The sequence below is a fragment of the Elephas maximus genome, chromosome 19, assembly GCF_024166365.1.
Source record: "Elephas maximus indicus isolate mEleMax1 chromosome 19, mEleMax1 primary haplotype, whole genome shotgun sequence".
NCBI lineage: Eukaryota > Metazoa > Chordata > Mammalia > Proboscidea > Elephantidae > Elephas > Elephas maximus.
In genome coordinates this window covers 65,574,889-65,601,841 of record NC_064837.1, presented here as the reverse complement: position 1 = coordinate 65,601,841, position 26,953 = coordinate 65,574,889, and the positions used below count along the sequence as shown (strand labels likewise).

The following is a 26,953-nucleotide window of genomic DNA, read 5'->3' as shown; positions in this document are numbered from 1 at the left end:
ACCGGCTGCGCCGCGTCCGCGGGCGCGCGCGCCGTGCCCGCCGAGCGGTTCCCGGGCACGCGGGCGCGGCGCCGCTCCGGCAGGTGGGTCCCGGTACTCGCGGCGCCGGGAAGGGCGTTCGGGGTTTGGGAAAGCGGCAGCTGTCTGGAGACCCCTAAGGCTCGCCTCCTCTGACCTGAGGGGAGAGCGACACCAACTCCGGGAGGGGACCCCACCCGGGCTCCCTCTCGGTGGGCACATCCCGCTCCCTTGCTTAAGGGGAAGGATTCAGAATGGAGCTCAGGAGTTAGGAGCCCTGGGTGGGTTGCGCCGGTTTAGCCAGTTCGTCCCTGGGGAGACTCTGGCCAGCCGTGGGAGCTCGGGCTCAGGGGCGGCAGAGAAGGCTCCTGCACCCACCTGAGGGCTGGAGGGATGGGTTTGGTGGACTGAAAAGGACTCACATGGAAGCCGAGGGAGGGTTGGGAAGAGGGGCTTGGAACCCTGCTGGAGCTGAGGGTCCGCAGCTTGGAGCCCCCAGCACCAACTCTTGCCCGAAATCGTGCTGTGCCAGCAGTTTCCAGGCCGGTTTACATAAGGCCAGGCAAGTCTGTTCAGAGGCGGGCAGAAGTCTCCGATACCCACCTAGCCACTCTCCCAGCTCAGCACACAGCCTCAACCTGCTGTCCTGTCAGCTGGGAATAAACCCTGCCTTCCTGCTGGGACTGTAGCGTAGCCTCATTCGCCCTTGTCTTTAATCGCTCAAACCTGGAGTTTCCTAAACTGAGCAGCAGGTGTCTGGCTGGTGTCCTGTCTCCACCAAAATGCCAAGCTTGGTGGCTCTCAGCCAGCCTCCAAGTGCCATGGCTGGCTCAGAAGCACCTGTCCCAATCCCTGGCCAGCCCCACCAGGGTCTGCAGCACTGGAAACACACCCCACACCTGAGTCATCTCCCTTCACTTTGCCTTCTCCCCAGGTGCCCTCAGTAGTCCAATGCCAGTGAAGAGCTGCTGGGCCGGATGGTCATGGGGGAGCCCAGTAGAGAGGAGTATAAAATCCAGTCTTTTGATGCAGAGACCCAGCAGCTGCTGAAGACAGCACTCAAAGGTGAAGAGGGGAGCCCCGTCTGAGAAGGGGCCAGGCGGGAGCAGGACCAGAGGCCTGAGCTGAGGGCACGCAGGGAACGGGATTGCCCAGCCTGTTCCCTTTGTCTGCTGAGAGCGGGAGTTAGCAACGTAACTCCTGAACTGGAGGACAGGCTCCATGTAGACCGGTATTTGGGAGTGTGAGTCACAGACTCCCCTTTCAGACTGCAAAGCCTTTTTTAAAAAGTACCCATGGAAGGGGTGTAGGGCCCAGAGAACACATAGTTTCTGCATTTTAAGCCCTTACATTTGTGGTCCTGGTTTCTGCTTGGCTGCAGCCAGCTCTCTTTAATGTGCAGAGCTGCCTGCCTTGGGACAGAGGATGATGTATTCTGCTTGGCAGAGGAGACATAGTTAAACTCCTGTTAGACTCGGCTAACAATTAGCAATGCCCATCACGTGCCAAGCACTACGCAGCTGCTCTTAACAAGAATACTTCCTCCCATGGAATTGCTGTTAAGACATCGCTATTCAGTGTCCCTTGTAAAATGAACATGGAACGCCTTCCTCAGCCTAGTGTCAGGAAAAAATGTGGGTCCTGAAACACTAGTCTAGAAAAACCACATAACCCTTCCAGGTTTTTCTTTGGGCAACCAGGAAGCTCAAAGCTAGAGCCCAATTTCAGTATCTGCTTCTATGTATGCCTATTGTCCCCCTCTCTTTATGTTTTCAGATCTCTTTAAATTTAAGTATATGCAGGTAGTCCCCGACTTATGACATATTTGAGTTACAACTGACTGCGCCTACAACCATCCTTTTTTTTTTGTACATGTTATCTTTAGTAACATTTATTAGTGTTGCAGCATGTAATTTGCTGGTTACCATTCTCATGCCAACCCCCCAAAGACAAATAAAGATCAGATTATAAAGATACTGATAATAAAAGGCAATAATAATGAAAACAAAATGAGGTATTCGACTTACATCAGAACTGACTTATGGTGGAGTCGTTGGCTAGGAACCCCTGTCAGTGGGGAACACACACAATGGGTGTGCTCTATTGTAAGCTTCTCACGTCCTTTCTAGAAGGTGGAGGTGACTGTGATAAATAGGCGGAGGTCACTGAGTCGGACTCGACAGCACCCAACAAGGACAACCCTCCTCTCTCTGCCTCTAGATCCAGGTGCTGTGAACTTGGAGAAAGTGGCCAATGTGATTGTGGACCATTCCCTGCAGGACTGTGTGTTCAGCAAGGAAGCGGGACGCATGTGCTACGCCATCATCCAGGTTGGAGGGGTTGTAAAGGGGAGATGTTCTGGGGAAGGTGCTCCAGGAGTGGGCAGAAGCCTGGCCAGCAGCAGGGCAGAGACAGACTCAAAGATGGGGCAGGTGGGCCCTGAACCAAGGGTGCTTGGGTAGGGGCTGGGATGGCACCTCCCCCTGCTGCTCACCAGCCTTTCCATGGCTCACAGGCAGAGAGCAAGCAAGCAGGCCAGAGTGTCTTCCGACGTGGACTCCTCAACCGGCTGCAGCAGGAGTACCAGGCTCGGGAGCAGCTGCGAGCCCGCTCCCTGCAGGGCTGGGTCTGCTATGTCACCTTCATCTGCAACATCTTTGACTACCTGAGGGTGAGGCCCCAGTAGCCACCTTGGGTCACAGACAGCCCATCTCCCAAAGCCCAGGCTGGCCTGCTCCCCACTGCCACTCAGCCTGGTGCTCTGACCCCTCTCCCCCCTCAAGGTGAACAACATGCCCATGATGGCCCTGGTGAACCCCGTCTACGACTGCCTCTTCCGGCTGGCTCAGCCTGACAGCCTGAACAAAGAGGAGGAGGTGGGTGGCCAGGTACAGCTGAGGGCTGCAGAGTTGGGCAGTCTGGCACAGCTCAGAGAGCCAGCTCACTGTCCATGGAGGCTTTTGAGGGCACCACTTCCTGGGGCAGGTGCCTGCTGGGGGTATTCAAGGCCTGTCACAGTGCCAGGTGTGGAATTTATCCAGAACAGACAGCAACCAATGCTTCCAGCTCAGAGACTTCCTTCTGAGAAGGAAAGCTGACCTGTGGTAGGAACGGTGAGAGCCACAGCCATCTATGGGTATAGTTGGCCTCGAAACCAAACCAGGGTCAGGCAGTGTGGGGGAGGTAGCCAAGTGAGGAGGTTAAGAAGCACTTTGTCCAGCCTAGCCCAGATGAGACCTCAGCAAGTCCCTGAACTTGTTTCCTTTTATGTGAGATGTGGGCAGTACCCACTGCTTGGCATGAGGATGAAGCCACAGGTCACGAAGGACACACCACGGTGCCCGGCACTCATCAAGCACTGTCTTCATCTCCCTGTGTAATGTGCAGCCCTGCCCGAGTCTCACCTCCCGCTGCCCTGCAGGTAGACTGCCTGGTGCTACAGCTGCACCGGGTCGGGGAGCAGCTGGAGAAGATGAACGGGCAGCGCATGGACGAGCTCTTTGTCCTCATCCGGGATGGCTTCCTGCTTCCAATGGGCCTCAGCTCCCTGGCCCAGCTGCTGCTGCTGGAGATCATCGAGTTCCGGGCAGCCGGCTGGAAGACCACCCCAGCAGCCCAGAAGTATTACTATAGTGAGGTCTCCAACTAGGCCTCCAGCCCTGGGGGCCCTCACCAGCTGTACCAGCCTTTGTTCCACCCACTTCCCAACCTAGCAAGGGAGTATTCACCTCCCCAAAGACTTTCCCTTCTAGACTTTCATCATCTCCCAAGGTGTTTCCCACTTACAACATGGTCCTGCCCTGAGCACCTTCCCTCCCCGCTTAGGGGTTGGGGAAGACACCAAACAGACCTGATCCTCCAGGCTGGAGTCTGTTGATAGTCTTCCATCCCCCCCACCGCAGCCCCATCAGCCCCTTCTCCCACCACCTTCCACCTGGGCCAGGCAAAAAGGGCAACTCCTACCAACTATTACACTGTGTAACCATGGGTGCAACAGCTACCTTGGTGCCTCAGTTTCCCCACCTGTAAAATGGGTGTCTGCAAGCACTGGTGGGATGCTTTGGGATGTCAAAGGCAGAGGCCAAAGCACAAGTCACATCAAAAATGGATTTTTATACATTTTATATGAGGACCACTTTGGAAACAAGCCTATTTCTCCAGTCGGTTTCAATGAATAGCTGTTCTGTACCACATGCTATACCGGTTCAGGGTGAGAATTTTCTAATAAACCTTTTCTGATACTAAAACTGCTTCCTTTCCTATCAGCCAAAGGTCCACTCTGAGCTGAGAGGAGGCTAGATGAGCCCTGAGTTTCCTGGGGGAAATCCTCAAGTCAACATGTTCCCCCTTTGCAAGGAGATGGGCTAAGGGGGACAAGTTCTAGCCCCCAAAGAAAGAATTAACGAACAACAAGCAAGCTGTCCTGTCCTTGTGAGGCCTGCCCTTGCAAAAGAGCTGCATCCTTAACCCACAGGGACTTTTCAGTGTGCCTCCCTCTTTCCTGGACTAAGATAGAGAGGGTAGGCTGAGTTTTGCGATACATGGGGAAATGGCCGTTGTTTACTCCGCCTCGACCCTCCCTCTACCACCAGCGGTAGTGCGCCAGGGCACGGTTGGCCTCAGCCATCTTGTGCATGTCACGTTTCCTCTTGACCACTGGTCCCTGGTTGTGGAAAGCCTGTAGCAGCTCATGCGACAGCTTCTCTGGCATCAGCATCCGCCGGTGCTTCTTCTCCCGGCACTCAGTAATCATCCACTTCATGGCCAGGAAGCAGCGACGCCGGTCAGCTAGGGGCACAGGGACCTGGGCAAGATAGGACATTGGCAAGTTGGTCTCAGGGCCTGCCAGGACTTGGGGCCTCTTGCCTTCCTGAGCTCTAGGGGGCAGCCCTGCTAAGGCTCCTAGGGCAAAGGGGACCTGGTCTTTTTCTGACTGAGCTCCCCACCCCCGCTCTGGACAACCTCAGCTTGGCAGAAATAAGAGGCATTCATCTGGCAAACACATTAAGCACAACTCCTTTCCCTCCTAAACAGAAGCTCGGCCATGTAAACACAAGCACCACTTGGGAAAAGCCCCGCTAGCTGAGGTAACTCAGCCACCTCAGAGCATGGGTGCCTAAAAATAAGAGGCTCTATCCTAGCCTCGTTTGCCAGGCCCCGACTAGTGCCAGCTACCGTGCCAGATGGTGGGGATGCCGAGATTCGTGAGAAAGTCCCTACCTGACAGAGTTTACATTGAAGAAAGGAAGGCAAGAAAATCCACTATCAACAACGAAATACAATTAAACACCATGGGAGAGGCACCTAGTTCGGTTCAACAAATGACGATGGAGCATCAGCTATGGGTCAAATGCTGTGCTAGACACTGGCATACAAAGAAGGAGTATAACCATGGTCACTCACCTTGAGAAGTATTACACTTCAGGACACAGGGCATCGGACAGAAGGGGGTGGGGGTGTGGGCTTCTGGAAGAGGCCATTTGAATACTACTTTGCTCTCTGCTGCCTGAAATTTTCACACTAGACTCAGAGGAGCAGATCCTCACAGTCCCTGGTGCCTAGAGAGCTGCCAATCCTGGCACAACTTGGGGGCCCTAACACTCCCAAGGGACCCCCAACCATCTTGTTTCACATGTGGGCGTGGGCAACCTTGCATTCCCCCCCTGACCATTTGCTTCCACTCACCTGGTAGAAGCGGCCGCTTTTGAGGATGGATACCAGCCCAATCACAGGCTCACAGTTTTTGAGAGCCTGGTGGAAGATGGTGTAGGGGTTGCGTTCAATGGTTGCCTGTTCCTTCGCAGAAGCAGCATGGTACTTCTCAAACTGCTTCCTTTTCACAGTTTCCAGAGTCTACAATGGGACAGTGAAAAAGGCTGCCCCAGGCTCCTTAAAGGGGGCAGCAAGTGCCCTGCCCTTTTCTCCCATCATCCCATTTTCTATGGCAATGCAGCTCCTCCCTCAGCACACCCAAGATAAAGCTCCTAAGTGCATTTTCTTCTCCTAGACTAGGACAGAAAGGTTGAGCTGAGCTTTGTAATGTGTGGGGGAATGGCAGTAGTTGATTCTGCAGGACTTCATTTAAGCCCCCTCCCCACACATACATATAGGAAAGTTAGTTTTAACGACAAGTGTTATGAATCTAGTCTCTTTCAAGCTGAATTGAAAGAACCAAGCACAAAGCTACTGGAAAAACAATGACAGAGGAGAGCAGTACTGCTTACCTGTGTCATGAGGTGCCTGGCCAGCACCTTGTTTCCTCCTTTCATCATCATGTTGGTGAATTTACTTCAAAGAGAAAAGCAACATGTTTAGCTTTTCAAGGCTTATCACAGAACCCTCACTATACACCCTCCCTGGGATAGTCTCCATCCATAGAACAAAAGTGCTTGTTTCCATCTAACCTGACCACTGGATCTTCAAACACAGAGCTTGTTTTGGTCGCTGGGGCAGCTTTGATGAACCGAGTCTTCCTGAGCTCCCGCTCATACTTTTCCTCCTCAGTCAGCTGGGCCGTGGGCTTGCGATAATACTCCTTGTCAGTCTGGGGATCCTGGAACTCAGGGCCATAGCGGCTCCACCTCACCTGGGTTAGCCTGGGGGGAAGGCGGACTGGTGGGCAAGAGCTGACTCCACAAGTGAGTAAACCTGACTTAACAATAGGCACGTTTGCCAACCCGCCAAGGAGGGCGTCGCGGAGGCAGCTAGCTAAACCTGAACCGCAATAATTCTGGCTCTAGTCTCAAGAGGTGGGAGGACCTCTCGCCAAACAGGCCACCAAAGTCTCCTCGTTGCCAAGTACAATGGTAGGACAGGATCCTCGCCCGTGTATCTCTCCCCCACCTCCAAACACATTAGGCTAACCCACCTCCGAGCTTTTTAGTAGGCCGCACTTTCAGCTCCGGGTTAGAGCACTAGATCAGCCCGACTCTTCGAGCGGGAGCAGTAACTAAGCCTTCGCCATTGACCCAAGGTCAAGTAGCTAGTCAGAGCCTTGAATCCAGATATCCCGGCCCCCAGGGCACTGCTCTCTCCAGGGCCCCAGGCAGCGTGCCTATGGCCCTCTTTCTTCCCCCGAAGGCCCCTCCGTGAGGACCCAAGCGGCCCCCCAGCTGTCGATTGCCCGTTTACCCTGGAAGCCGCAGGACAACACCCCGCACACCCAAGGCCAGGCCCGACCATCCTCGCACAGCCTTCACCGAGGGGGCAGCCATCTTGGCTGGCGACGAGGACCCCATGAGGACTGCCCTCGGCGTGCCTGAGCGAGTGACGAGCGAGTGGCGGGAGATGGGAAAAAGACCCCCACAGGGTCCTAAATCTGTATTTGACCTCATTAACCTGGGCGTTAGAGTCTTTCACTCCGAGGTTCTCAGGGAATAACCAAAAGTAAAGCTTCATCCTCCCAATCCTGGTCGCAGTCTGGCGCTACCCTCGGTGGCTACGCCCATTCCTCTCAGGCCCCCTGCAGGTCACACCCCAGCTCGACTCTTGCAGGCTCTCGCGAGGTTGAGCCTGCGGGGCCGGCCCCGGAGGCTGCAATATGGCGGAGGCGGAAGGGGAGAGCCTGGAGTCTTGGCTGAGTGAGTAACCGCGGCTGCTTCTGCCTACCCCCGAGCCGGCGAGCGGCCCCGCTGTGAACCCCTGCGCCCCCTCCCCGGGCTCCGCGGCGGCGCTGTCTGCCAGCCCGTGTCGGGGTTCGCTCCTGTCGCGAGCATTCCGCGATCACGCCCCTTCCCCGGCCGGGCGCTCTGGCCCGGTGTGTGTCCCTGCTTCCATGGCTTGGGCGCGTCCTCCAGCTCCCGCGCGCGCGGCATGAGCTCGAGAACCTGTCGGGGCCTCGCAAGCTCGGAGAACGCTACAGCCTAGTTCTCCCGGTTGACGTGCGTCGGAGCTTTGGGGAAGATGGTCGTGAGGCCGCGCCGGGCTGACTCCGGGACCCCTGCGCCTCAGTCCCTGACGGAGGGAAAAGCTCCGAATTTGGGCCGAAACTCCAGGCGTGGTGGGTGCTGCTGACCATGCTGACATGCCTGGCAGCTTCCGAATTATGACCGTGTATTCGAGGAAAAGTGACCGCTTCGCGCAGGCAGAATGTTTGCAGTGAGAATGATTTTTCAAAGACAGCGGGTGATAGTTCCTTAGCCTGAAGCATGAGTCTCGATAGACTAGGGAACAGAGCTCTCTGCCGTTTCTTCTGCAGTGACCAAAACATGATGAAATCCGTGCCTCCCCCCCCCGCCCCCACACACACACCTTGAGCATCTTAACGAGTCAAGAACGGTGTATAGGTTCAGGGGCAACGTTTGATGCTGTAGTTAGAGTTTGCTATGAAGAAAATATGGGCTAACCTTGTTAGCAGATAGAACTTTGTCGAAGGCTTATTAAGGGGACTTTCCTATGGGCTAGATCCCCTGGAGGGTTCTTTCGGTGGAGACAAACTGGACAGGGTGATATAAAAAACAGGTCAGATGACTGGATACAGCCTTGTACGAGAATCTGTTATTTAGTAGTGCCTCCAGGCTGTTGTAGGTGATGGCTGTTTCCTCCAAAGCCTCACCTTTTCTAAATAAAAGACCCCTTCAGGAGGGTGAACCTAGGTTTAAAGGGGGCACATCCTAGAGGGAGAGCATGTCAAATTGCATTTGCAAAACCTGCAGTTGCAGGCAGGTCACAAAGCCTTCTGTAAATGTGGAACTGTTCTCCAAGGAGCTCAAATTGCTGGACAGACATTCTTCAAATTCACTTACCAAGTATCCTAGGGAAGCAGGTTCTACTGCCACCATTTCGCAAAAGGAGGACACCTTGACTCCAGTCAGACAGCTTGCCTGGAGCCACCCAACTGGGTATAATCAAACCAGAATTGACTCAGTTCCCAGATACTAACGGGGATAGTGGAATAATTTAATTGACCTAATGAGTTTAATAGGAACCCTGGTGGAGCAGTAGTTAAGTGCTTGGCTGCTAACTGCAAGGTCGGCGGTTCAAACCCACCAGCCGCTCCACGGAAGAAAGATGTGCAGTCTGCTTCCATAAAGATTACAGCCTTGGAAACCCTATGGGGCAGTTCTCCTCTGTCCTCTGGGGTCACTATGAGTCAGAATTGACTTGAGGACGGTGAGAATGAGTTTAATAAGCTAGATTTGTTTAGAGTTCAAACCAAAAAAAAACCCCAAACCCACTGCCATTGAGTCGATTCCGACTCATAGTGACCCTATAGGACAGAGTAGAACTGCCCGATAGAGTTTCTGAGGAGCGCCTGGCAGATTCGAACTGCCGACGTCTTGGTTAGCAGCCGTAGCACTTAACCACTACGCCACCAGGGTTTCCATTTAGAGTTCATATATATATATATATATAAATATTTTATCATTGGTGGCAATACTGCATACACAACCAAACACACATCCATCCATTCATAATTTCTACATGAACAGTTCAATAACATTGGTTACATTTCACATTGTGTCACCGTTCTATCTTTACTCATATTGTTTCATTATTATTAATGTAGGCTCTCTGCCCCTTCAAGTTCTCGTCTGTGCTTTAGATTAACTGTTGTCAGATTAAGCTCATATAGGTCATTCTTCATAAGAGCATTATGCTTGTGGCAGACTTTATTAATTAGGCTAAATTGTAGTTTAACAATGGCTTCATGGGATAGTTTCGGTTCAAGATTTAAAGATTATTTCTGGGCATTAGATTCAGTGATTAGAGTTCTATTTTAAAATAAAAGAGGCACAGACCTGTTTTTGAGGAGAGTAGAGTTGTTGAGGGTGAATGAGACGATGTCTGTAGAGACCAGATTAGCCTAGCTATTGACCCTTTCCTATTATAGTGTTACATTTGGGACCATGTTAAGATTCTTTCAACCCATAACCTCTGTTCACCTTTACAGTTCTTATGACGAGTTGAATAAACCAGTGCTAGGGGTTTACCACCATCTTAGTCTAGGTCCTTGTCACCCCTTGGTTTGTCTGAATTATTGCAGAAGCCTCTGTTGAGCCGAGTGTCTCCAGTCTCTCCTCTCTGCTCCTTAGTGCATTCTACAGTCTGCTCCCAGAAGAGCATTTCTAAAACGGTTTAATCAAGTCATTGCTACTGCTTCCAGACCTGCTCCCTGTGCCATCCCCTGTCATTCCCTGCCTCTTCCCCCATGGCTTCCAGTTACTCTTCCCTGCTTTGGTCAATCTGACGTTCTTGTCCCACCAACACACGTTCTTCTTCCCTGGAATGCCCTGTGCCACTTTGCTCAACTAAATGCTTCAAGACCCATCCCAGATTCTCCTTCCAAGGAACCATCTCTTGGTGACATCAGCTGTCTCCGAAGTCCTATCATTACCACAATCAGTCAGTAAATATTAATGAGTACCTGGTTAGTGAGGTGTTATGAGACCAGAAATTAAAGTTCAAATGGCCTTTGTCTTCAGTTTGATGGAGGCAGTTCGGGAGTGGATGAAGCTTTCTTAAATAAAAAGAAAGATAAAAGGTAGTAGTCCTGAGTGCCAAAACGCTGGCAGTTTCTTTAGGAAATTGGGGATATGGTCAGTGGAAGACGATTCTCTCTTGTTGTTCAGCGAGGAGACGACCTTAGAGCTAGGCCTTAAAGAATGGCAAAAATTGGCTAAGAAATCAGATTGTTTCGTGGAGGGAGCAAGCCGTGTTTGGGGCAAACAGTAAGAGAGGTATTTGGCTCCTGCAAGCAGAGAGTTCCTGTGGGGCAAGGAAGATGAAGCTACCAAGTTAGAACCACATTCTGGAAAGGCTTGACTCCAGCCTAAGAAGTTTAAATTTCTAGTTATCAGTTATTCCTGCCGTACCTGATGAAATCAGTGTTTTAGGAGGATTGATAGAGGGGTTTTTGTAAAAATGGCTTGGGGACATCATCTGACCTCCTCCAACTTCACGAGGGGGAAGGAGAATCAAGAATACCCCAAGGCTGGTTTCTGTGAGGCGCAGGTCAGACATACCTCCTCCAAACTTTTTACCAGTTTTGACACCAGCCATCCCTCCCACAGGACTCTCTTCTTCTCTGTTGGTCTCGAAAATTCGTTACAGTGGCACCACAGAACTCACAGACCATATTCACAGTAATGGGGTTTATTCGGGAAGTAACAGGATACAATTCAGGATCAGGAATGACTCAGGATACAGTTCTTCAGTCAGGACAGCTTCTCAGCTATGCCCACAGGTAGGCTTCTCCCTGGCCTTTGGCCTCTCAGCTTCTTGGCCTGGCTTCTGCCTAGTGTGGGCAAGTGTTACAAAGCTCTTTAGCTCCATCAATAAGTGCCTGGGGGCACCCCACTTTACCAGGAAGCCTCCTGCCCGAAGGCACTTAGCTCCTGCTCCATGGGTCAGCACACCCACTGTAGCTGCCTTGCTCCATGGGCCAGTCAGGAAGCCCACTGTGTTGTCTTTCACCAGTCTCCTGGTTCTGCTGCCATTTCTCTGCCACTGCTTCTCACCATCTGGCACTTTCGCTGGTATTACAGCTCTCTGTCTCCTGGGTCTAGGAGATTCTCAGCACAGGGACCCTGTGTCCAAAGGACATACTGCACTCCTGGTTGTTTTTTCTTGGTGATAGGTGAGATTCCCACTTTCCACCTCGGGATGGATCATTTTAAGCCTAGCGGGATGGCAAAACCGACCGATCCCCTTATTAGGGTTCTATACACCTTGTTTCCATGGTCCCACCCCTACAAGGGTGCTGTGCACCTTATATGTGTTGTCAACAAGCTGTCCAATCCCTTTGGTGGGCCACACACACCTTATTTGCATAGTCCCACCCAATCATTTGGTAGGAGTTAGAAGACCATGGCAAGAAAGGCCATATAAAAATGATCCATTGCACCACAGTTTTATATGGGTTGGATTGGAACAGAAGTTCTGGAAGCAGGTGAGAAGTCAGGAGGTGGAATGTGGGCAGGGTCAAGAAAGGAGGGAAAGATTTAAAAAGCTACTGGGAAGGAAGGCACTGTAGGACTGATGGAAAAGTGGGGAGAGGGAGGAGGAGCCATGGATGGGGTTTCAAACCTGGGTGCCTGTGGGTGGGGCCAAAAGGGGCTCTTGAATGATGGTACCATTTATAGAAATAGGGAAGTCAAGAAGGAGAAGTGATTTAGTTTTAGACTTGTTTCTGTACCAAATTAGCACTTGAAATTATATGCTGTCATGTTTTATGGACCGATTATTTCTCCCGTGCACCAGAAGAGCGTCACCTCCTCAAGGATAAGAGCTGTCTCTTGGCTTTTTTTTGTAGTCCCCCCCTCCCCCAGTGCCTCACGGGCTGTGTGCTTGGGTTCCTCTGGGTGCTTACCAAAGTCTTGAGGATTCACAAAGTCTCCCCCCGCCTTTTTTTAAATTTTTATTGTGCTTTAAGTGAAAGTTTACAAATCAAGTCAGTCTCTCACACAAAAACTTATATATACCTAGCTATATACTCCTAGTTTATATATACTCCTAGTTGCTTTCCCTTTAATGAGACAGCACACTAATTCCCTCTACTCTATTTTTGTGTCCATTCAGCCAGCCTCTGACCCCCTCCGCCCTGTCATCTCCTCTCCAGATAGGAACTGCCCATATAGTCTCATGTGTCTGCTTAATCCAAGCAGCACACTCTTCACCAGTATCATTTTCTATCCCAAGTCCAGTCCAGTCCCTGTCTGAAGAGTTGGCTTTGAGAATGGTTCCTGTCTTGGGCTAACAGAAGGTCTGGGGACCATGACCTCCAGAGTTCTTCTAGTCTCAGTCAGACCATTAAGTCTGGTCTTTTTACGAGAATTTGAGGTCTGCATCTCACTGCTCTTCCGCTCCCTCGGGGGCTCTCTGTTGTGTTCCCTGTCAGGGCAGTCATTGGTTGTAGCCAGGCACCATCTGGTTCTTCTGGTCTCAGGCTGATGTAGTCGCTGGTTTATGTGGCCCTTTCTGTCTCTTGGGCAAAGTCTCCCTTTTGATTCAAGGCTCTCACACTGAAGGTTGACTCTTTATTCCCTCCTCAGTCCATATTCCTGCCTCTGCTTATTTCTAAGTCATTGGCTATATAGAATGTTCATCTCTGGAACCTTTGAGCCATGCTGGAATGGGGCGGCAAGTGCTGCTGCTGCCATCACTGCTTGGCCTTTTGAGGTCCCACAAAGACTGGTGATAGAATTAAGCTGAGAATGAGAGCATGAAAGCCAGAGCCACAGACACAGAAAAGAGCCAGGTTTTCAACAGAGATTCCAAAATTGTCAGAAACCATGAGTCATAGCAGAGCCCGGAGAAGCAGGATCTGTAAGGGAGGCCCTAGTGGCACCTCATGCCAGGTAAAGGAGGAAGTCGAGTGGGTGGAAGGGTATATACATCTGGTGGAGAGGCGGTGTGCAGATGGAGAGATGGAGTCACCCAGAATTGTCCCCAGAGGTTTCTTCCAGTTCCCGTGGGTGATTGCGGTTTGTCTTCTGAGCTGACTGTAGAGCTGGAGAACTCGGAAATGGGGCCAACCATTGCTAAAACCAGGGCTTCTGGTGCCCATGTATTGTGCACTCAAAAGGTGTATCAAGGGAAAAGAAAGTGGGATTCTAGAAAAGTTGAACACACTTGGGAGGGAGTACTCTTGGAAGCGGCAATGCTAGAGGAGCTATCCCAGGCTCTGGAAGAATACTGCTGAGCATACTGAGTAACAAGCATCTGGTGCTTAATGTGTGTATGTGGAAGGGGGTGTGGTGCAGTGAATTACTTAATATGGCTCTTGTAGCCACAGTCTTTGTGACTCCCACACAATGACTAGGTGGGACTATGCAAATAAGGTGCTTGTGGCCCACCAAGGGGATTGGACAGCTTGCTGCTAATGCAAATAAGGTGCATGGAACCCTTGTGGGGGCAACACCGTGCAAATAACGAGGAAATTTGTCAGTTTTGCCATCCTACTAGGCTTAAAGGGAGACATGGAAAGAGAGAGGCAAATAACAGTATAACTTGGGATCAGAAATGACTCAGGATACAGTTCTTCAATCAGAACAGCTTCTCAGCCATGGTCACAGGCAGGCCTCTCTCTGGCCCTCAGCCTCACGGCCTCGCCTCTACTCTGCTCTGCTCAGTCAAGAGTTACAAAGTTCCTAGCTCCATGGGTTAGCAAGCCCCACCCCAGCCTTCTCACCCTGCTCTCCTGATTCCTGCCATCTTGTGCTGCTATGGCTCTTGTTTCTGCTGTGCTACCATCGGTCGCTGTCTTCTGTGTTACAGCTCATCCCTCTCTCTCTGTCTCCTGGGTCTAGGAGGTTCTCAGCACAGAGACCTTGAGTACAAAAGATGCACTCCACTCCCGGGTCTTATTCCTTGGTAGTAGTAGGTCCTTCTCTGATCTGGAATTGTCTGCTCTTTTAAGCCTTTTTTTTAAGCCTAGCAGCCTAGCAGGATGGCAAACTTACCGATCCTCTCATGAGGGTTCCATACACCTTATTTGCATGGTCTGATCCCCACAAGGGTGCCATGCACCTTATTTGCATTAGCAGCAAGCCATACAATCCCCTTAGTGGGCTGCAAGCACCTTATTTGCATAGTCCCACCCAGTCATTGTGTAGGGGTTACAGAGACTGTGGCTGAAAGAGCCATATTAAGTAATTCACTGTGAGGGGGTGAGCAGTGGAAGTGAATGGGCTGGTTTTCCTTATGCCTTGAGGTATGTGTCTCTTCTCAAAGTGGTCCCAGCAATGGGGGCAGGTACGGCTTCTCAGGCGGTCTTATTTTTATACATAAAAATAAAGATCTCAAATGACAGAGATTAGTAAAAGCCAAGCTAACACCTGAGATTTCAGACAAAGTGGAAGGGACTTAGGGCTTCCCTGGAAGGTGGCAGCTGGAAATAAATGTGGGATCGCCAGGCATTTCTTCCCAAATAGCCACCTGGATCAAATTAATCTGCTTTCCCATCAAGTGTGACATTTTGAAGGGCTTGCCAATTCTTTTTTCAAGATTGAGGACTGGCACTGCTTTTCTCCTCCCAATATAAACTTAAACCAGCAGTATTGTCCCCTTTGCAACCAAAGCAAAAACCCTGTGTGGCAGGACAGGCACTGAGTGTGCGGTGCTGTCAACTTACTCCGCAGCCACTTTGGTCCAGAGGAGGTGTCTGCTGACCTTTTGTGGCTCAGAGCCAAGGGACCGGGAGTCCCTGTTAGGATTTGGTCATGGAGCTAATGATTTTTAAAGTTTTGGCTGCTAACTGAAAAGAGGAAGCTAAGAAAACACCCAGTCAGGAGAAATCAGCATTCAGGAACTTCAGTAAGACCCCTGCCTGGAGGCGCTTTTATTTATTTTTTTTTCAGGGCTCTGTTGCTTTGCTTTTTCCCCTGATGGAAAAGTGCAGAGAGGAGCAGGTGTTTTAAAAGGATCTGCGTTTTCAGTCTTCTGTTTGTCTTCTGAACCTGAAGCCCTAAATTTAGCAGACAGCTGAGCCTGTTTTCTGGAAGAGGCAGACTCCAGATCTGAATCAGAGAGGGGAAGACATCTAACTCCTCCCCTCAGCTGAGGCCATCCTCTGTCAACGCAGGTTCTGGGCACATGGGGAGAGGAGGACCCAAACCAGCTATGAGGAGGCTTCCCATATACTGCCTAGATTTTAGCCCCTCAGTGTCCCTCTGAGAATGCCCTTGTCTTTGTCTTTGATGGAGAGAAGACCATGAAGCTGAGGTTCGGTGTTGTCGATCCCATGGGTCACACAAAAATGGGTGCCCAGTCAACGCCGTCAGCGTGGCCGGGAGTGATGACAGCGTTGGCAGCAGTCTAAGCAGCGCAACAGCACTAAGAAAAGTTAGGCCTTGAGAAATCTTTTTTGAAGGTTATATAGAAAGTATTCCTCTTTTCAAAGGAGCCCTGGGCTCGGCTGCTGAATGAAAGGTTGGTGGTTGAATCTACCCAGGAGCTTCATGGGAGAAAGACCTGGTAGTCTGCCGCTGTAAAGGTTACAGCTGAGAAAACGCTCCGGGGCAGTTCTACTCTGTCGCATGGAGTCACTATGAGTTGAAATCAACTTGGATGGCACCTAACAACAACAAAACAACATTCCTGTTTTCTAAGTATGTGTGTCTTTTATCTAGTCCATTCTGACTGCAGTTTCTCCAGGAAAATACTTAATTATTCCCACTTGCCTTCTTATGTAATACTTAGCTCATTTTTATATAGCTTAAAAAAAAAGGTTATCTGTATTTATTAGTTATGTTTGCATATCATTTTATATGGAGATTTAGTAATACTTCAATCACACGTATTTGTAACTATTTACATTTGTCTTATCAGTCTTGATCTACTTGAAGCTCCATGAGGCCAAGGATTTGTTTCCTCTTTCCTTTGTGACTTTCAAAATCCTGGACAGAGGGACTGTATTTGTAGGCTCCTGGTCACTCCCTGTCTGAACTATTGAGGCTTCTCTATTGGAGAGGAAATTTGGAAGCAAACTTACCTTCACATCAGTGTCTAAAAATTGGATCCCACATGAGGAAAATCTTCCATTATGCCCTCTTTTGTCTTGTAACACAGTCCCTAGTTAAGTGCTGGGCTACTGACTGAAAGGTTGGAGGTTCAAGCCCAGCGAGAGGTACCTTGGAAGAAAGACCCGATGATCTACTTCCAAAAAATCAGCCGTTGAAAACCCTTTGGAGCAGTTCTATTCTGAAACACGTGGGGTTGCCATGAGTTAGAATTGACTCAGTGGCAACTGGTTTGGTTTTTGGTTTGGCTCTTTATTAACAGTTGTCCTCTTCTTTGTTCTACCCCAAGATAAAGCCACAAATCCTTCCAACCGGCAGGAGGACTGGGAATACATCATTGGGTTCTGCGATCAGATCAACAAGGAGCTCGAAGGGTGAGTCTCAAAGCAGTTAGAGGCCAGGTGAGAGATAGCTGACAGGAAAAATAACTGGCCAAGGAGGCCTGGCCAGATGGCTCCAGGGCCAGTGTAATCAAAGTGGGTCTGCTTTTCTCCAGGCCACAGATCGCGGTCCGGCTGCTGGCCCACAAGATCCAGTCCCCACAGGAATGGGAGGCAGTGCAGGCCTTGACGGTAGGTTCTTCAGTCTCGGAGGTGGACGAATGTGGTGTTTCTCCAAGAGGCCAGGCCTTCGTCGTGCACCCGTTGGGTTCTGGACAATTCTCAGGCTTCATGCTTAAAGCCAGCAGGAAGTCCTTGATACAAACTAGATTTATCTGAAACACATTCAGATGACAGTTTCACAAGCCTTTGTGCCCTTGTGTCAGGCACTAGGCCAGATGTTAAGGCCTCAGAGAGGACTGGGTTGTGGTCCTGCCAGTGTGGCGTTCATGAGCTAGTGTGAGAGGCCGAGGTCCTGAGGGAGGGTGCCTGAGGCAGGGCCTGAGCCCCACATAGGGCTCAGAGGCGGCTTCTGGAAGAGACGCAGACAGCTGTCTTGCCGGTTATAGTTGGCCAGCAGAAGAGAGGTGAGGTGGGTATAGTCCTGCTGTAGCTACAAAGAATGCCAGTTACTAGTAAAGCTGCCACACTTACGGGCCCAGGCATGAGGCTGGATCTGACCAAGGGAATTCCAGATGCAGAGCAGCTTGTGGCACTCAGGCGGCTCCTTCCAGATCCGGCATGCCTTCCTGGTAGCGGAGTTAGAGGGATCCCAGGGCTCTACTTGACGTCACTCACGTCCCAGAGAGATGGAAGAGCAGACAGTCATGAACGGCTCCCGTGCACCCATCTTTTGAGTCCACTGTAGAACTAAGACCTCAGAACAGAGGTTCTCAGCTGCTTTGGTGTTGACCTCAGGGGGCATTTGAAGATGTCTGTGGACATTGTGGGAACCCTGGTGGCGTAGTGGTTAAGTGCTACGGCTGCTAACCAAAGGGTTGACAGTTCGAATCCACCAAGCGCTCCTTGGAAACTCTGTGGGGCAGTTCTACTCTGTCCTGTAGTGTCGCTATGAGTCGGAATCGACTCAACAGCACTGGATTTGGTTTTGGTTTGGTGGACATTGTATTTTCATGACTAGGGAGGTGGGTGCTACTGACATCTATCTAGTGGACAGAAGTCAGGGATGCCTCTACATGTCCTACAGTACACAGCACAGCCCCATCAGAGAGTGATCTGAGCCCAGATGTCAGGAGGGCCAAGGTTGAAAAGTTCTGCCTTTCAACAGCAGAAGCCAAGAAAGGGAGCACTGGGTGGCGCTCTCCTCGCATAAACTCTGCAGCTGCCTAGGGGCCGCTGGAAGACTTTGGTTAGCTATACATGCTCCAGAAGGAAAGGAAGTTAAGGGGGGAAAAAATACCATGTCACCTAGATGGAAAGAAACAAAATTTCGCCATTATCCCCTTCTTGTTTGTATGAGTCGATTCTGACTCATAGGAATCCCATGTCACAGAGTAGAACTGCCCCACAGGGTTTCCTAGGCTGTAATCTTTATTGCCAGGTCTTTCTCCCAACAAGTGGCCCATGGGTTTGAACCGCTAACCTTCAGTTAGCCGAGTGCTTTAACCATTGTGCCACCAGGGCTCTTTCTATTATCTCCTGTCTCCCTCCCCCCAGAAAATGTTGGCCAGCTTCTGGAAGAAACCCCAGACCATGAATCAGAGAAACTTGCTGTCCCTGGCCCTCAGTTTCCTCATCTGCAAAACGAGAACAGAATCTTTCATGGTACCTTCCAGTCTCTCTGGCTTGGTGTCTTACTTTACTTCCTCTTTAGCCAGAAGAATTTTGCGATAGGGGACGTGGTACGTGAGTGATCCTATTGCTTAACCTGTGCAGTCCTGGGCCGCTCACACTACTGCTCATTGAGTGATTCCTCCATTTGGTGACTCTTGGCTCAGCGTGGTCCCTGTGCTAGGTGCCTTGCTGGGTGCCGGTCCCCAGCCTGCAGCCCGGCTCCCAAGCAGCCTGTCCTCTGTGTGAGCACGGGTGCTTATCCCCAGCCTGGAGCCCAGTTCCTGAGCAGCCTGTCCTCTGTGTGACCACAGGTGCTGGAGGCGTGCATGAAGAACTGTGGGAGGAGATTTCATAACGAAGTGGGGAAGTTCCGCTTTTTGAACGAATTAATCAAAGTTGTCTCTCCAAAGGTCAGTCAGTGGCCACTTTCAAGGACATCTTTTTGTGTTCCTCCCCTTTGCCCATCCTACTGACTCTCACTACACAACCAGCATCTCCACGGACCAGAGCTGCTCCATGGCCTGTCCTTAGAGGGCCAGCCCCTGGAATGACAGGCTGCCTTTCCTGGCAGAGCCTGAGTGAGGCAGGGACTTGGCTGTGCCCTGGGTGGGCCTGCAGCCCTGCACAGGACTCCCAGACTCCCGACAGAAGCCCTTGAGCTCCTTTGGCCTGTCTCACGTGAATACAAGGAGCTGGGTTCCCCATGACTCAGTCACCCAGCTGGTGAGGCTGTTTTGCGCTGATGTCACTAAGCTCTGGGTACCTGCTTAAAGCAGAAGGAATCACTTTTCCTGCTACAGACACCCTCACGAACTCCTTCACGTTAAACACAGCTGGGTTCCTGACTGTTGGGCGTATGGAAGCTCCCAACCACCCGCCTGACCACAGACTGCATCCCAGCCAGATACAGCTGTGCCACAGCTGTGTCCGCCCCTCCCCCTCCTGCTGCTCTGTCTCACAGACACCTTAGCGCCTGCTGGTTTTGGGTAGGCTCTGGGAAGGTAACTATTTAGCAACCATTTAATTGCTATGAAGAGCCTTACCACCTTTGCTGCCTCCAAACTGCGGTTACTAGATTTTCTTGTTTCCTTTTGCCTCTTAGTACCTGGGGGACAGAGTGTCTGAGAAAGTGAAGACCAAGGTTATCGAGCTGCTTTATAGCTGGACACAGGCCCTGCCGGAGGAATCAAAGATCAAGGATGCCTACCACATGCTGAAGAGACAAGGTATGTGTCTGTGTCCCCTAAGCCTCCAAGCAGACCTTGAAGACTGGCCAAGGCAGGAAGAGCTCAGGGAGGTTCCAGGCTCCCGCTCCCTCCCTTGAAGAAATGGCGTTTATCACAGGGAACGGGATCGCTGGGGTTCTGATGGGGACAACTGCCCTGTCCCCTGCCCCTCTGCTGGTCCTGGTCACAGGACTGGGTCCCCTGAGGCTGAGTAAGCACAGTCTGTCTCCTTTCAGGCATCGTGCACTCTGACCCCCCGATTCCCGCTGACAGGACACTCATCCCGTCTCCACCCCCTCGTCCCAAAAACCCTGTGTTTGACGATGAAGAGAAGTCCAAGGTAAAGGACGTCCCAGGCTGGGTTTTTCTTGGGTGAGGGTGGCAGCAAGGGGTGGATGTGGTCTTGTTTAGTATTGCTGGCGCTCTGGTCTCTCTGTGGTCTCCCTGAGTGGGTGGGGCAGGGTGGCCCTCTTCCCTTCACCTTTGCTGCCCTCCGCTTCCAGCTTTTAGCCAAGCTGTTGAAGAGCAAAAACCCAGATGACCTGCAAGAAGCCAACAAGCTCATCAAGTCCATGGTGAAGGAAGTGAGTGTGCCCGGCTCACGGGGTGTCGGGGGAGGCGCCTGGAATCGAGGTGGAAATCTCTTCTGCTGGGTGTCACACCTGTTTTGTTCTCCCTTCCTCGCCAGAGGATGGAAGGAGGAACGTTGTAGCTTCCGGGAGAGAATGGGATAGAGGAGCAGGAGTTGATAGAGCCCAGTTTGGGGGTGGGGGATGGGAAATGTTTTTTTGTAAGAAAAAAAGCTCAAATGAGTCAGAGGCATGTGGTTCCCAAGAGCCATGCCATCATCAGGAGCTCCCGGTGGGGTTTGGCCTTGGTGCTCTTGTTCTGTGGTAAGGGGCGATCCTTGCCTGTGTGCTTCTGGGCAGACGTGGGAAGACTGGTGGTGGTGAGATTTCTCCTCTCCTATGGTGCAGGATGAGGCCCGGATCCAGAAGGTGACCAAGCGTCTGCACACTTTGGAGGAGGTCAATAACAATGTCAAACTGCTCAACGAAATGCTGCTTCACTACAGCAAAGAGGACTCTTCAGCGGCGGACAAGGAGCTCATGCAGGTAGGCCTGCCTTCCTGAGGGGAGCCAGCCTCGCGGGTGCCCTGCTCTGCCCCCGAGGACCTGTGCTGTTGAGCCTGGCTGTGTACTTGGACTTCACTAACTTACCGGTCTGCAGGGCAGCCAGGCACACAGATGGTGGTGGCATCCCCGTTTAACATGAGAGGTAGCGCACCCTACGTGGCAGGACTGGGGCATGAACCCATCTGCGACTGCAGAGACGTGCCTTCGGTGCTTGCCCAGCCTCTGCCACCCCTCCAGCTCAGGCCAATGTTGGGCAAAGACACCTCCCCTCACTCACCCCGGTGCTCTGTGGTGCTTCACTCGTATACTCTGGGTGCAGTGTGGTGGGGGCTGAGGAGCTCTGCCACAACTGACCGCAGGACTTAGGGAGCCTTGGTCTGTCCTGGGCCTGAACACTGAATCAGTGGCCCACAAAGGGCGTTTGTCATCCTGACTTTTAGATCTGGTCTCTTACAGGAGCTGTTTGATCGGTGTGAGAACAAGAGGCGGACGTTATTCAAACTTGCCAGCGAAACAGAGGACAATGACAACAGTTTGGGTGAGTGACAAGGAAAAGTGGTTGGGAAAGATGACGCAGGAATTTGGATGTGTGTGGAGGAAGGAGTTCTGGTGGTACAGTGGTTAAGTGCTTAGCTGGTAACCAAAAGGTTGGCAGTTCGAATCCACCATCTGCTCCATGGGAGAAAAATGTGCCAGGCTGCTTCTGTAAAGATTACAGCCTTGGCTACCATTACTGAACATCTTGATCAAAGAGACTATAGAAGAATCCTGATCGGAAGGAGGAAAATGAAGAATGGAATTTAAAATTCTCATGGACTCCAGACTTTCAGCCATGGGGCTATTGCCCTGAGATAATCTTTAAACCTTAAATCAAAAATATCCCCTGAAGTCTTCTTAAAACCAAATGGTTTAGCTTAACCAGTGAAGAATGTCTGCCTTGAGCATTGTGTTCTTTTGAGGATTATGTGGGATTGAATCGACAACAGCAACTAGAAAGATTAGACAGGAACCTTGGGGTCGGTGGGTTTATGTTAACGGGGGAGGGACAGCTTGGAAAAGGAGGGTGAGAATGGCTGCACAGCCTGAAAAACATAATCGGTGTCACTGAGCTGTACACATAGAAACGGTTAAATCGGTGTTATGTTTTACTGTATATTCTCAACAATAACAAAATAATTTTTAAGATTACAGCTTTGGAAACCCCATGGGGCGGTTCTACTCTGTCTTATAGGGTCAGTAGCTATGAGTTGGAATGGACTTGATGGTAGTGGGTTTGGTTTAGGTTTTGTGGTGGAGGGACTTGCCCCGGCCCGGAGTGAGGTTTCTGTCTGTTCCGCTCTAGGGGACATCCTGCAGGCCAGTGACAACCTCTCCCGGGTCATCAACTCATACAAAACAATTATCGAAGGGCAGGTCTTCAATGGAGAGGTGGCCACCTCAGCCCCGCCTGGCCCAGAAGGTAAAATGTTCTGATTCCCCATTCTCAGCCCCTCCAGACCAGCCCCAGCTCCCCACCTCAGCCACTGATGCAAGCTGACCAGCGTCATCCCTGAGGAATTCCAAGCTGTACCAAGTGGTCCTCAGCTTCTCAGAGGCCAGAGGATGTGGAAAGGGCTTGTCTCACCTGCCTTCTCCAGCTGGCTTTCAGTGTCCCCTGGCAGCATTTCCTGGGGTCAAGGCAGAGGCAGTGGTATTAGCCACTGCACCCAGGGCTCTGCCCTCTGCCACCCAGCCACTTGTGGCCCCTAATTCTTCCTGTCACTCTACCATTTGCATCCAGGAAACAATCACACCAGTAGCCATGGCACACTCATCGACCTGGCTGAGTCAGACACGCCAAGCAGCTCGCCCCCGGTGTTGGCCCCCGTACCCGCCCCACCCACATCGGGCATCCCTATCCTCCCGCCTCCCCCCCAGACCACGGGCCCACCACGCAGCCGCTCATCCAGCCAGGCCGAGGCCTCACCTGGGCCCAGCAGCACCAGCAATGCCCTGTCCCTGCTGGACGAGGAGCTGCTCTGCCTGGGTGAGGTCCTTGTGGGGGCTTTCGGGGAGGAGGGCTGCATGTGCCCCTCCAGGGTGGGGATGGGGCTGGAGGTGCAGAATCGTCCACATTCAGAGTCCCACCAGGACCATCTTCATGGGGGGCACAGGGGCTGTATGTCCCGTACTGTGCCCCCTCTACTGAGTGCTCCTCACGGTGGAGAACACCCCCTTCACACTGATGGCACTTTTATACACAGGCCTTTCTCAGGCAAGGGGGCGCTTCTCATCACCACGTCCTTCTCTGTCCTCAGGCCTCACTGACCAGGCCCCCAGTGCTCCTCCTAAAGACACAGCAGGAAATAGCCAGTGGCACCTGTTTGAGGTAGGAGTGGCAGTGAGGGCGATATCACCGAGGCACTTGAGGACCTTAACATTCTCTTTGCTGCCTCGTTAGCTGAAGCCTGTGCTGCACTTACCCTCTGAGACTCTGTGCTGCCTGTGGGGGGACTCTGATGCACCTCAGTGCTTTTCTCAGGCTGTGTTCTTAGGGGCCTCCTCATCTGGTTTGCTGTCATCAGGCACAGCTTTCATGCCCCAGAGGAGGGCCAGTGGTGGGAGAGCCACAGCCCCACCCCAGCAGCCGGCCCTCCAGGCCCTGGGCTCACTCATCCCTTCTGTACTCCCAACAGAACCAACAGCCCGAGCTAGACTTCTTCAGCCCCAAGCCGGGCCCTGCCTTCCAGCCTGCAGCCCCACCCACAAGCAGCTCCCAAGCACCACCGCTGCCTCCCTTTCCAGCTCCTATCATCCCGGCCAGCGTTCCTGCCCCCAGTCCAGGCTCCTTCTTATTCTCCACTGGACTGGCCACAGCTCCGGGCCCAAAAGCCGAGCTGGCAACCCCTGGGTACCATGGCTCGGCCCTGTGTGACAGCACCCCACACCACCTGGACGCACTTGATCAGCTTCTGGAGGAGGCCAGAGTGTAATGCAGGGGAAAAGATGGGCTGGCTGCGGGTTAGGCCTGGGCCTTAGCACAACTCAGAGGCAGCCTTGGGTTGGGGGGGTGGGGGGGGTTCCTTCTGGCCTGATCAGGCAGGCTGGGAGCTGGGGGCAGGGGCCTTGGTGAGGGGCTGGGCCAGCAGCTTGCTTCCTCCCTGACTTGGCCTTCTGTCCTTCTTCCTAGGACCTCAGGCTTGGTGAAGCCCATCTCTTCCAGCTTCTTCCCCGGGGCCGCACCCTCCCCTCTCCTCCCCACCACCGCCTCAGCCAGACCACTGCTCCCCTTACCCACGGTGCCTGGCAGCCCCCTCTTCCAGCCCCAGGGCAGCCCGCCGAAGGGGCCCGAGCTCTCCCTGGCCAGTGTCCACGTCCCCCTGGAATCTATCAAGCCTAGTAGGTGCTGGAGGTGGGAGGGAAAGTGGAGCCCAGTTGGCAGCTCCAGGGGGGTTTCAGGGGGTACACAAGCCCTTCTTCAGGGGCCCCTTAGTCCCCGACTCTTCCTGCTGCCTCAGGTCTACTACTTGTAGCTGCTTAGCTTCAGGATCTCCTGACAAGAGTTCTTTCCCAGACTCCTAGGGGAACTGCAGACAGAATCGGAATTTCACAGCAGCACTAAGCTGGAATGTTCACCCAGGGCCATTGGATTCCTGGGTCCTTTCCCTCCCACACCCACATGCCGCCTTCTTGCAGGCAGCGCCCTCCCCGTGACAGCCTACGACAAGAACGGCTTCCGCATCCTCTTCCACTTTGCTAAGGAGTGCCCGCCAGGGCGGCCAGATGTGCTGGTGGTGGTGGTGTCCATGCTGAATACGGCTCCCCTGCCCATCAGGAGCATCATGCTACAGGCCGCCGTGCCCAAGGTACTGCCCTGCTTCCTGGGCCTCTGGGGCCACCAGGTGGCAGTGGGTCTCTCCACCCCAGCCAGGACAAGCTCTACCTCATGACCACCTGCCGGCTCTCCTCAAAGGAGCTTTTCTGCCCTCCTTTTCTTTAGTCCATGAAAGTGAAGCTGCAGCCACCCTCAGGGACGGAGCTCTCCCCTTTCAGCCCCACCCAGCCCCCTGCTGCTGTCACCCAGGTGATGCTGCTGGCCAATCCCCTGAAGGTGAGCTCACCCAAGGTTAGGACCTGGGGACCCTGCCCCCTGGCTGCCCTGGGCGCTGCCTCCACACTGGCAGTGTTAGGACACTGAGTGGGAACGCATGTCCCCTCCCCACCCCAGGGCCAGGCTGGGCAAGGGTGGGGGCAGCAGTGGCCACCCCTCTAGCACAGAAAGGGCTGAAAGGGCACTGAGGAGTGGATGTTCCGTGGCAGGCCGCTGGCCAGGCCTCACAGGCTCTCCTCTGTTGCAGGAGAAGGTACGCCTTCGGTATAGGCTGACCTTCGCCCTGGGGGAGCAGCTGAGCACGGAGGTGGGCGAGGTGGACCAGTTCCCTCCTGTGGAGCAGTGGGGGAGCCTATGACCCTGGAGGACCCTGGCATCTCCGCTGGGAAGCCCAGGAGGCTGCCCTCGCTGGGTGGCGCCAGGAGCATCCGCCCAGGTCCTGACTGCAGACCTGTAGCTATGATGTGGGACAGGCCCCAGGCGCCGAGCTGCTGCTGTCACCATCACTCCTTTGGCCCCTAAGAGGACCTGTTTTTTATTACTTGTGTGACTTGAAGTGGCCACAGTGTCTAGGGTGGGGTGTAGCCCCTGACTCACCTCCTGTCCTGGGCCCTGGCCCAAGGCTTTGAGGAGGTCCCCCCACTTTTACTGGTGTCCCCAGATGCTGTTGGGGGGCAGAGTCTCTAGAAAGAGACTAATGGGCACCCCCTTGAGAACCTTGTCCTTGCACCCCTGCAGAGGCATGGCCTGAGGCCTGTCTCCACCTCTCTACCGTGTTGCTACTCTGTGCTTCCCAGTCTGTCACTGCTTTTCCCTGCTGGCAGGCTCCTGCCCCCACCTCCAGTAGGTGGGCTAAGCCAGGTGACCCAGGAAACCCCATGGCACAGAGCCAGGAGTGGATGGGCTGTGGAACCTCCCAGCCTGCCATCGTGGGCAGCATTATCCTGGATTGGACACTGAAGGCCAACACAGCCTGGAATGACAAGTTGTATGCATTTGTCCCTGGCAGTGGCAGGCTATGTCCTGTGGACACCACAGCAGCCATGGAACGCAGCCTGCTAGGAAGAGAACCTGGCCTCATGGTACCTAAACTAGGGCTAAAGAAAGAAAGTGAAGAGGAGCCACTGGTGTTCCCCTTCTCTGGAAGCAGTTCCTCAGCTTCTAAGGAGAGTGCACGTCCTGCCCTGGACCAGGCCGTCCTACTCACTACCTCTTGCTTGGCATGGGATCGCCAGCTGGCCTGCCCTTGGAGTCTGAGGGGAGGACAGCCCCGCCACCTTCTGCATCCCCCTCCCACCTCATGGTGTTGGTGTCGCGCCTACAGCTGTACACAGGGCCTTGGGCCCAGGCACACTGCACTAGACTTAGTCCTTTCATCTCCAGAGGCTTCCCCAGAGGCCCCAACTAACCCCAGCTGCTAAGAGCACTGTCGGCGAGATGCTGGGTCTGCAGGTGTGAGAGTTGGAGCAGACCCTATTGCTTCAACAGTGCTCGGCCCCAACTAGCTTGCCCCAGCTACTCCTGGTGGATGCAGTCCTGGGCGATTGACTCCAGACCAACAGGAAATAGAGCTGGGAAAAGCAAGCGGCTTGTCTGAGCTCAGCTGGACCAGCTCAGAGCCATCCCATCAGATACCCCTGGGGAAAAGTGGCCACAGTCCCTGTTCCCTCCCTGCTCTTTCCCAGGCTTTATATCAAGAGGTCATGCAGCCCCTCCTTCCCCCCACTGTCTTCAGCAAGCAGGTTTCACTGCTTCATTAGGACAGGTCAGAAGTGAATTGATTTCACTATTTAAGGAGTAAATCCAAGAGCTTTCCAGAAGCCAGCTACTGCAGCCCTGGGAAGACCTG

The 26,953-nt window shown here is 52.8% G+C and overlaps 3 protein-coding genes across 5 annotated transcripts; 2 read left to right on the top strand and 1 right to left on the bottom strand.

Annotated features, from left to right (window-relative positions):
- Positions 1–3,940, top strand: MIF4GD (MIF4G domain containing). Its single transcript, XM_049858969.1, has 6 exons — positions 1–83; positions 953–1,083; positions 2,239–2,348; positions 2,534–2,689; positions 2,802–2,894; positions 3,440–3,940. The coding sequence occupies exons 2-6, from the start codon at positions 996–998 to the stop codon at positions 3,665–3,667; spliced, it is 675 nt and encodes a 224-aa protein (XP_049714926.1). The 5' UTR covers positions 1–83; positions 953–995; the 3' UTR covers positions 3,668–3,940.
- Positions 3,941–4,248: 308 nt separating this feature from the next.
- On the bottom strand, positions 4,249–7,267 carry MRPS7 (mitochondrial ribosomal protein S7). The gene is made up of 5 exons (XM_049858968.1): positions 7,150–7,267; positions 6,423–6,614; positions 6,243–6,306; positions 5,704–5,871; positions 4,249–4,822 (listed from the first exon to the last, which is right to left on the bottom strand). Exons 1-5 carry the CDS (start codon positions 7,254–7,256, stop codon positions 4,601–4,603), a joined length of 753 nt encoding a protein of 250 aa, XP_049714925.1. The 5' UTR covers positions 7,257–7,267; the 3' UTR covers positions 4,249–4,600.
- Positions 7,268–7,499: 232 nt separating this feature from the next.
- Positions 7,500–25,462, top strand: GGA3 (golgi associated, gamma adaptin ear containing, ARF binding protein 3). 3 transcript variants are annotated; one of them, XM_049858958.1, is made up of 17 exons: positions 7,500–7,598; positions 16,768–16,852; positions 16,975–17,050; positions 18,964–19,062; positions 19,755–19,878; positions 20,115–20,218; positions 20,382–20,462; positions 20,856–20,993; positions 21,471–21,552; positions 22,357–22,473; positions 22,795–23,040; positions 23,312–23,382; positions 23,690–23,982; positions 24,184–24,392; positions 24,690–24,859; positions 24,994–25,104; positions 25,352–25,462. In XM_049858958.1, exons 1-17 carry the CDS (start codon positions 7,559–7,561, stop codon positions 25,460–25,462), a joined length of 2,157 nt encoding a protein of 718 aa, XP_049714915.1. In that variant the 5' UTR covers positions 7,500–7,558. The 3 variants fall into 3 exon arrangements, with proteins under 3 accessions (XP_049714915.1, XP_049714916.1, XP_049714917.1); XM_049858959.1 differs by lacking the exon at positions 18,964–19,062; XM_049858960.1 differs by lacking the exon at positions 22,795–23,040.
- The last annotated feature ends 1,491 nt before the right edge of the window (positions 25,463–26,953 follow it).